Below are 10,936 nucleotides of genomic sequence, written 5' to 3'. Positions count from 1 at the left end.
TGTTCCCAAGATCTTGCCATTGCTTCTACAGTATAATTTTACAAAAGTTGACTGCATGGGTCCAAAAGAAGTCAAAATCTGATTGGTTGATAGTTAAAGTCAAACCCTCATAATTCTACTTGCTTGTAGAATGAGTGATTTAAAATTTTATATAAACGGGTTAATTTGGATTATATATATGCTAATATACTATAGACAAAGAGTGAAATATTCCAATATAGGAGAAGAAACTTCAAATGGCCTAATTTGAATATTTCATATATGTTCATCCAAAAACCATCGACAAAGATACTTTTATGAGCCAAATCCATCTTAGCCGACGAGTTTTGTTAGAGCCAATTAAAACTCCAAATCCATCAGCTCAGACAACTTTTGATCCAAATCCGTCGGCTCCGACAACTTTTGAACCAACTTTTGTATCAAAACTAGCCAAGTTATTTATAAGTTAAAAAGCCTGTTTGTGGATCATTCTAACCAAACACTTTTTAACCCAAAAGTTTACCAAACCGTTACCCAACAAATTTGACCTGCCCGATCACTGTCAATGTTTGCTTTCATGGGTTTATGATGAAAGGGTTTTACAAGTAAATGAGACGTTATAACCCATTTAAAAACTATCCCGGTTTGGTGAGACCCATACCTGCAAATTCAGGGGAGGGGGGAACCAGAGAGCAACACATAAGATTTATTGGGTAGACATTTATATAGATAGATATGAAAAAATAGACCTTTTCATAGTTTTAATTTCGAGAAGGATACCACAAATCGTGAAAATAAAGTATTTGAAACGTTTTTCACTGTCTTATATAGCTTTTGAGGTAAGAAAATATTCGATATAAAATAATGACGTATAAGTATACTAGATAAACTGATATATTTCTATTATTTTTTTGTTATGAATGTTGATAATTTGACGTGTTAAGGATGAAGAGGGTGGGAGCGGGTAGTGGCTTGCGGGTGGTGCCAGTGGTCCAGCAACACCACCACCACTCCCTTCATTCTCTTTTCCGGATAGCTTGTGTGGGTGATACAACCCAGAGAAAGGAGATGAGAGAGAAGAATGTATGTGCATGTAGGAGAGAGCGGGAGCAGAGGTTTGGGTGGATAATGTGGCGTTGTTGGGTTCGGGTTTCGGTGGTGGCCAATGACTGTGGGCCTACGGGTAGTGCTCGATGCACCCTCGCTACCCTAAACAATTAATAATTTATGTCTCCAAGAAAATCTTGGTGAACTTTTAAGGCTATACTCTATGGTGGGGGGCTTCGAAGCCCCTCCATCGTGCCACGTAAGCACCGAGGGTATCGAAACTCCACCTCAAAGATGTCCCGCTATGATTTAATGCTCCAAGGGCGCCCATTATATATATATATGATTAGTATCATTACAGAACTCTTAAATTATTTAAGAACTTGAAGGAACCTTTGAAATTTAACGTTTTTTACAATTTTTTTTGTATGTTAGTGTTATTTGAGTGTAGTTTTATCATTTTTTATATCTATAATTACGATTACAATTATGAAAATTAGTTTTTACACATATCTAAATTTTTTCTGCATATAAGTAAATTTGTTATTACATAAATTTTACACATATGTAAACTTGTGATTTATATATGTAATAACAAATTTATATATAAAATATGGTAAATCTAGTCTTAAACAATGTTAATATATGAAAAAAAATAAAAAATGTTTGTTTCTTATGAGTTCCTAGAAGTTCTTAACTTTTTTAAAGTTCTCACATGATACTAACCCTATATATAAATATAGGATTATGTTCATTTCAGAAGTGTTTTTAGTGCGACAAGTGCGAGAAATCATTATAACCAATCATAATTTTTCTTTTAATTTTATCTTTAATTTATGTTGAAGGGTATAATTGTAATCTCCATAAATGTGAGAATATGGTAACTATTAATTTTTGTACAAACCTTTGTAAATGATAAACTATTTTTTTATATTACGAAAAAAGCACTAAATACCATACATGATAACATACTATGTTTTACTTACACATCCCATAGACATGAGTTTGCATATTTTTTTCACATGTGTTCACCATAATACTTCACATATATTTTTATAAAACAAAATTTTACATCACCCTAATTACTTAGTTTCGCCAACTGTTTGTATTAATGTGTAGGTATGTACGCATGAATGTATGTACGTATGTAGGTACGCAAGTATGTGTAGGTGTGTAGGTAAGTACGTAAGTATGTAGGTATGCAGATATGTGTAGGAATGTATTTAGGTTAGTATGTACGAACGTATGTATGTATGTATGTATGTATGTATGTATGTACGTATGTACATTTGTATGTATGTGGTATGTGTAGGTACATACGTAAGTATATATGTATGTATGTACGTTGGTATGTACGTATGTAGGTATGTATGTGGTATGTGTATGTACGTACGTAAGTATATATGTATGTATGTACGTTGGTATATACGTGTGTATGTGTGTAGGTATAATAATCGAGATGAGGTTAAAAATTGATAAAAAGTCCACCACCAAAACTATTACTTATAATGTAGTGAATGGTTGAATGTCTTAAAGATTTAAAATTTCTTGAATAAGAGCTCCTAATTACAAGATAATTGTTGTTACGATTTAAATAATTAAGGCGTAAATGGTGGTAACGGATGGAGACATTGAAGTCTAATTTAATGATTCCAAAACACCAAATACATTTATACCCTTTTGAATTAAATATATGTTGTAATAATGTGTAATTAATTACAAATATGTCATTTGGATTGTACACCATTGATTAAACACCATCAATGATCCAGATCTACTTCTCGTACTTTTCACTCTAAAATCATTTCTTGCATGATCCATCCTATATAGAGAGAGAGGACCCACCTTTTTCCTCTCTTCCACGCCCGACGTCTCAATTACCTGCAGCATCGGCACCCTCCTTCTTCCTCCTTAGCGCCCCATAGCGAGGGGTCTAAGTGATCTAGATGGTGTTTTTTTTTTTTTTTATCAAGAACAAGAGTTGACTTAGTTGAGAAATATTATAACATACATTAATGTTTTCTTTTGACCTATTGGGGTATTGATTTGGGTTATCTACACTAGAAGTTTGAAGCCATGTGCTTAATTAAAGTGTCCGGTCATTTAGGTTTTATAAAAATAAATGTAGTAGATCTTATGTTGATACATGATACTTTTTCGCTTTGATGTCATTTGGTTTTAGATTTCGTACACGGTCATAATCTTAATTTTAAATAAAATTTCATAAACAAGAAATAAAATTCATCTTTCATGCATTTTAATGATTGATATTTCATTTTTATATAAATTAGATGTGTTTGTGAATTACTCGAGATTAGTTTAGCAGAAAGTTCAAATTAATTTGATCTTTAGACATGTTCAACTGAACTTAAAAAAAAAACAATCTATACTAAATTACTACTACAACTCTAAACAAACATGACAAAAAAAAAAGTAAAAAATAAAAAAAGGAAGAACATGTAAATCCATTCTATACTATTCAATTTCCTATAATGAGTCTCTTCTCAATATAACTTCAACCAAGACCTCATTAGTTAAATACTTTTTCTTCCCCTGTTTTGAGCACTTCCATTGGTTTAAGCTAAGTATCAAATACTAAAAAACTACCCAAAAAACTTGTCATTTTCTATGAATAAAAGAAACCAATCTAGCACTAGATCTCAAAATGACTCGCCAATAAAAACAGAATAAGTGACATAAACTATCTCTCTCTCTATACATATATACACACGCTGACACACACGCTGACACACATACATGAATGTATGTATACACACACAAACACACTTTTTTCTAGTGAAATCTACAGAAAAGAAAATGGCAGCTAGCTCAGCTTCCAAATGGGTTTATCTAGTTTGCATTTCATTGGTATTATGCATTGAACTTACTCAATGCATTGTGACTTATGACAAGAAATCTCTCATATTCAATGGCCAAAGGAGAATCCTCTTCTCTGGTTCTATACATTATCCAAGAAGCACTCCTCAAGTAACCTCTCTCTGTGTTCTTCACATGTCCCTCAAATTTAATCCATTTTTTACAAAAAAAAAATTAATAATAATAATAACTGAATGCAGATGTGGGAAGATCTTATTCAAAAAGCTAAAGATGGAGGGTTGGATGTTATTGACACTTACGTTTTTTGGAATGTCCATGAACCTTCACCTGGCATTGTACACTGTTCTTCTTTTCATATATATTTTTTTATATGATTTTCTTTTTAAATGTGGTATAATGATGTTATTTTGGTTAACTTTTGGCTTGATTTTATGTTTTTGTAGTATAACTTTGAAGGAAGATATGATTTGGTACATTTTGTAAAGCTGGTTCACAAAGCTGGGATGTATATGCATCTAAGAATTGGACCATTTGTTTGTGCAGAGTGGAATTTTGGGTAATTTGATTTAGAAACACTTTGATTTATGCATTTTTTTTATTTTTTTGTTTGTTTGTGATTTTTAATAGTGATTCTTATTTTTGTAAAGGGGTTTTCCTGTTTGGTTGAAGTATGTTCCTGGAATTAGCTTCAGAACTGATAATGAACCTTTCAAGGTATATCTTTTACCTCAAATCCTCTGTTTTCTTCAATTTTATGCACTCAAATCATCATCTTTAATGAGTATTGAGTCTTGGTCAGTTAAAATATAGTCAGATTTTCGGTTGTCAGTTTTAATCCGTTTAGTTAGCAATTCGAGTTCAGGTTGACCTATATAACGTGATCAAATAAACAGGTTGACAGTCATCCAAATTAAAATTTAAATAAAAGATATATATTTATAGGGTTAACATATTCAATTAAACAGGTTGACCGGTCAATCCTTTTAAAATTAAAATAAAATATACAATTTTTAAGGTTAACCCGTTTAACGCATTTACAAGTTAATTACATTTACATCCCAGTTACTCTATTAAGTGTGTTCGGCTAAGAGTTCCGCACTCTTGGATAAACGCATAAAGATTACCATCTTAAAATGCATATGTTTTATGGATTCAGATGGCAATGCAAAAGTTCACCACAAAAATAGTGGAAATGATTAAGGATGAAATGTTGTTTGAATCTCAAGGGGGCCCTATCATCCTCTCTCAGGTTTCTTATGCTTTCTTTTTATTATCAACATTTCATTTCTTTTTAAATAATTTACCAGTTTTACAACAAATGTATATGGCTTTTTAACATATTTTTCTGCTAAATGGGACAGATAGAGAATGAATATGGGGCAGACACTAAAGCATATGGGGCAGCTGGTCATGCTTACATGACATGGGCAGCTAAAATGGCTGTTGGTTTAGACACAGGTGTCCCTTGGGTTATGTGCAAACAAGATGATGCTCCTGATCCTATTGTATGTACTTTTCTTATTTATTGCCCATGATTCTGACCTACCACTTACAAAATGTGAGTGCTTGGTGGGTTAGGACTTAGGAGACACTAGACAGGGTCAAAAGGGTCATTTTTATATAAGATCGAAAAGTTCGGTTTGGGTTGATCAGAAACACTTTTTGTTTAAACTAAATTATGTATTTTAAATAACTAGAATGCCAAATTTAATTGCATAATAAATGTTACTTTAATGATAATCTTAGTTTATGAAATAACTATCTTGACATTCACAATTTTATCACTTTGGGCAACTTTAAACCAATTTGTCACGGGTTGTTTTGTGCTTATTTCCACGATGTATTCGTATGTAAAACGAGACCAAAATTACCACATTTGGTAAACTAGTTTGAGTGTCAATAACAATATAACTAATGTTAAATATTTCTGATTTGTTGGATTTTGTTTTAGCTAAATACTTGCCACGGGTTCTATTGCGACTATTTCTCACCAAATAACAAAGAAACCAAACCCACAATGTGGACCGAGGCTTGGACTGGTTGGTAAGTCAAACTACAAACAACAATTTTGACTTTCAAAGTCAAAACCATGTTTATGGAAACATGTTACTAATTTGAACTTTATCATTTAAGGTTCTCGGACTTTGGTGGACCTTTACCTCATCGGCCAGTTCAAGATTTGGCCTTTGCGGTGGCCCGGTTCATTCAAAAGGGGGGCTCATTCACGAATTATTACATGGTTAGCATTTTATTTAAAAATTAAAATAGAAACTGGATTAAAGTTCCTTGAAAAGTTAATATTGTTTTATTGTAAAAATAGTATCATGGAGGAACGAACTTTGGAAGGACAGCCGGAGGCCCTTTCATTACTACTAGCTACGACTATGACGCTCCTATAGATGAATACGGTACTAAAATGACTTACACTTATATAAAATCAAACGTTACATAAAAACATTTAATTGAGTAAACAATTAGAAGCGTAGAACTTTATTGAGAGAAACATACTTTTGAAGTTCGTTTATTTGATTAAACATACTATTATAAGTAACTAATATATCTTTTTGCTAGCCAATTTTATCGTTAACTAACCCATCTGACTCGTTAGTTTTGCCATGTATGTGATCCCGCTCTAAAGTTCTTATATTTATATGCGCAGGTTTGGTTAGGCAACCGAAATATGATCACCTAAAGGAGCTTCATAAAGCCATTAAATTATGCGAGGGAGCTATCGTTTCAGCCGATCCCGCTTTCTTTTCTTTAGGATCCTATGAACAGGTTTTGTTAAATAAAATTATTTATTAGGAAATAGATTAACACAAAAAGTATACATAGTATAAAATTGAGTATAGAATTAGAGTTTTGTACTTTAAAGCAAGGTATATGATAAAGTGACCACTAGTTCACATGTCTTCCATTCACTTGAACATAATTGCTATATTGTGTAGTGAAGAAAAAAACTAAATTTAAACTTATATTTGTTTTGAAGAATTTATGTCTGCTCCACGTTATTTGAAATATCAAATATCTACAAATAAAATCATTTTTAGCAACAACACGTACATACCTGCAAACTATGGGTGTAATAGAGCTGATCTTGAGCTACTCGTGATAAGCTTGTGAAAAGATCATATCATCTGAACTTGAACGACCTAAAGCCCGGCTCGTTTAATAAACTAATTTGAGCCAAAACTTCATTTATCGAGCTAGACTAGGCTCGCTAGCCTAAGCTTGCTTATTAAATAACTGTAACTATATTTAATATATTGAATAAAATACAAAGTTATGATAAGAATAACTAAATAACATGTATTGTGTCATGTACTTATATACTCCTAGTTAAAGCTTAGATGAGTTCAGCGCAGCTTGGCTCGATTCAACTCCATACGACTACATTCATATTATAGTGATGTGTTTCGCTAACTCATCCACACTAAATCATATCCCAATGTTCAAATCTTACAGGCCCATGTATTTTCTTCAACAACAGGTGGTTGTGCTGCTTTTCTAGCCAACTATCATATCAATTCATCCGCAACCGTTAGATTCAGAAACAACCACTACGATCTACCACCATGGTCCATCAGCATTCTTCCTGATTGCAAAAATGTGGCCTTCAACACAGCCCAGGTAGTTAGTATAATATTGCATAAGGTACAGGCATGTAAACCACATTTCTTATAATTTTTTTTGGCTGTTTTAAGGTTGGGTCCAAAACATCAGTTGTTAGTTGGTTGCCAACAAATGTTAACAAACTTGATTGGCAAACGTTTAGTGAAGATGTTTCATCGGTGGATTCTGATTCAAAGATGACGGTTTTTGGGCTTTTGGATCAGTTGAGTGTGACTAGGGATGCAAGTGATTACCTTTGGTATTCAACCAGGTGAGGAAAGTTGTACGTTATGCTTTAGAGGTTGTACGTTGTTCGGTAGAGCTTGTAACTTATTTACTTGCACTTGGTTTGTAGTCTTGTGATAGATCCATCAGAATTACACGCGGATAGTGTTCCGACCATAACCGTCCAATCCGAAGGCCATGCGTTACATGTTTTCATGAACAACGAGCTTGTAGGTACAACTCTAAGAAGCACCTTAGGTGGCAATTTATGACACGACCCGAAACACTGACACAAAAAATATTGGGTTTTGAGTTGTTATATTTACACTGTTTAATAAAAGGATCGTGTTTAAGTAAACCTATTTAATCGAATGAGCGGTGATCGGGCCAAAGGCGGACCCCCATAAGCCCATAAGAGATAACCTTTTAGTCTGCAACCAATAATATATTTTTGGTGGGCTATTTGCTGTTTTAACTGGCCCTTTTTAACCTAACCAACTTTTGTCTCCTGCGTTAAAGTTTTTTAATCTGTTAATGGTTCAGGTCGACTTGTTTAACTGTCTACTTGTTTAGTTAAACAAGTTGACCTACTTACCATTAATGACCCGCTTAGCCTATTTTTTACAACTCCTCAACTTGATTTACACGTTTACAACTTGATTGCTGTACCCGTCAACTCATTTGACACTTTTAAGTAAATGGGTAAATGTGTTGTGTTCATATTACGTGGTTTTAATTTTGCGGGTTAGAGTCAATGTTTTTGACATTGGGTTGTTCTAGGTTGAACAATTCAATCTGCCAATCTGGCACACCACAATGAGCTAAGCCCATGCTCACATGTATTAATGTTGTTGACTTATTATTAACTTATTATTATTGTTCTTTGTCACGAAATCAACAGGTTCAGCATTTGGGAATCAAGAAAATAGGAAAATAAGATTCACAGGAAAAGCCAATTTACGGGCCGGAATGAATAAGATTCAACTCCTTAGTGTTGCTGTCGGGTTACAAGTGAGTCATTTAAGTTATGCCTATTTAGGAGCAAATATATAAGTGGTGTAAATGAGTCAAGCAACCCAGATTGGCTCCCTAAAAGCTCGAGCCTAAGATGTTGCTAATTTAATAAACGAGCTCGAGCATGAGCTTCATATATAGAACTTCGTTATTTAAATATTTAAACGTGTCTAAATTATATATCTTTATGAACAAGAACAACGGGCCACGTTTTGAGCTATCAAAAACAGGAGTTTTGGGACCCGTTGTGTTGCATGGCGTAGGTGACGATTCGAGGGATATAACCCATCAGAAGTGGTCATACCAGGTGTGTTTCATTTCAAAATTAGCCTGTTCGACCTTAAATTCTAACTATATCTCTATATCAAAGCGAGAGTCATTTTCGTCTTTTTGAGCTTTCGATACCTTTCTACAGATTGGCTTGAAAGGTGAATCCAAAAACTTAGCATCACCAACAGGAATGTCATCAGTAGAGTGGACAGAATTGTCGTTATCAGGACAAATACATAGGCCACTTACATGGTACAAGGTACGGTTGTTATACAGTTTGGCAAAAGAATGATTGGGCCTGTTGGACGTGCTTTGACTGGTCAAAGGGATTATCCTTTTTGGAGATTAAAACGAGCTGGTTGGATTTGCAAACAATTTTTTATGATTTTAAGAAGGGTTTTTTCTAACCAAACGCTAGTCTATTTTCTTTTACACCTAAATCTACTAATATTTATTACAGTTGACCATAAGAACCGATAAGATTTTAATTTTAAACTTTTAATTGACATTATTAAAAAAAAAATCTAACCCATTTTAATAAAGGAATTTAGGAGCTTAGACAATGTGTAGTAAAAACGTCACATCCTTGGACATTTTGCGCCATGTGGCATCCACGTCATCAACGGAGAGTTTTGCAAAAAGTGGCGTAGTGGGCGAAACGTCACACCTCTCATACATTACTTACATGTATTTCCTTCTCTCTCCCCTCCCCACACACAATTTTATCAAAATTCATCAAAATGCGTGTCATTTAAGCGTAGAAAACACTTTAAGAAAATGGCGGCCAACAATGTCTCGGGGGGGGGGGGGGGGTTCAGCCATAACGCCATAACTTACGGTACTTACCATGAGTACGCATGTTGAAGTATTATCAACTTTTCACATTTTTTAGATGATTCATCATGCTTAGCGGGTTTAACCCATTTGACATAATGGATATAAATATGATCCAAATCGACCCGTTCACAAGAAAATTTTCTCGTTATTCACTCACAAATTGTAGCGTTTTGTTTTGCATTTCTATATGAAAGATGTATTAATCACATGAAATTTTGTGAACATTTTAGGCTTATTTCAATGCACCAGAAGGTGAGGAGCCTTTGGCTATTGATATGAATAGTATGGGAAAGGGTCAAGTATGGATCAATGGTGAGAGCATAGGAAGATATTGGACCATTAATGCAAAGGGTAGTTGTTCTGATTGCAACTATGCTGGAACTTTTCGACCCGTCAAGTGTCAAACTCAATGTGGAGAACCGACTCAACGATGGTATACTTTACAGTCTAGATAATAAACCATAGATGTGCCAAAATGGGAGGTCGGATGAGTTGGGTAACATGCCAAAATGGATTGTTTTTGGAACGGGTAAAAACGGCTTGGTGGAACGGGTTTTAACAAAAAAACACTTATCTTCCAAAACTTTTATTTTGTTTTACAAATATCATATATGATTATAGAAGTTATATTATTTTAATTTTTTTATATAGGTACCACATTCCTCGATCATGGTTAAAACCGACCCAAAACTTGATGGTTGTTTTTGAGGAAATAGGTGGTGATGCATCAGCCATTTCTATAATGAGAAGATCATTAAGGTGAGAAGTGCATATAGAAGGATGTTACTTGATGCCGGGTTGATCAAGAACTCTTAACTAGCATAAGAAGTCGAATAGCATATGAGTTTTTTTAGAAAAGTACAACTAATGTGTTATGGATGTCATTATTTAACAATCATGCCCACCTTCATCGTTTGATTTAAATTATTGCGACCAAAAGAGGAACGTGGACCACACAATGAAAGCGTGAGACTCTTATACAAATGCTTAAAAGATCTCAAGTTTTGTGAAGTCTACATTCTATAATGTTGTATTTTACATTCAATATCTTGACACTTAACAATATATTCAACTAACAATGAAAGATTAAATTATAAATTCAAATTTTAATACG

At 33.7% G+C, this 10,936-nt stretch overlaps 1 protein-coding gene across 1 annotated transcript; it reads left to right on the top strand.

The window, feature by feature from the left end:
• The first annotated feature begins 3,819 nt into the window (after positions 1 to 3,819).
• LOC143573156 (beta-galactosidase 3-like) lies at positions 3,820 to 10,627 on the top strand. Its single transcript, XM_077058113.1, has 18 exons — positions 3,820 to 4,014; positions 4,104 to 4,199; positions 4,308 to 4,420; positions 4,512 to 4,578; positions 5,021 to 5,113; positions 5,226 to 5,369; positions 5,816 to 5,907; positions 5,998 to 6,103; positions 6,185 to 6,272; positions 6,524 to 6,642; positions 7,330 to 7,494; positions 7,569 to 7,747; positions 7,832 to 7,935; positions 8,603 to 8,712; positions 8,912 to 9,022; positions 9,131 to 9,244; positions 10,053 to 10,255; positions 10,474 to 10,627. Exons 1-18 carry the CDS (start codon positions 3,844 to 3,846, stop codon positions 10,583 to 10,585), a joined length of 2,187 nt encoding a protein of 728 aa, XP_076914228.1. The 5' UTR covers positions 3,820 to 3,843; the 3' UTR covers positions 10,586 to 10,627.
• The last annotated feature ends 309 nt before the right edge of the window (positions 10,628 to 10,936 follow it).

Source organism: Bidens hawaiensis, unplaced genomic scaffold (genome assembly GCF_021521415.1).
Source record: "Bidens hawaiensis isolate Kalapana, Puna unplaced genomic scaffold, B.hawaiensis_p1.1 tig00026215_1, whole genome shotgun sequence".
In the NCBI taxonomy this organism is placed as follows: domain Eukaryota; kingdom Viridiplantae; phylum Streptophyta; class Magnoliopsida; order Asterales; family Asteraceae; genus Bidens; species Bidens hawaiensis.
This window is presented reverse-complemented; position numbering and strand designations above follow the sequence as displayed.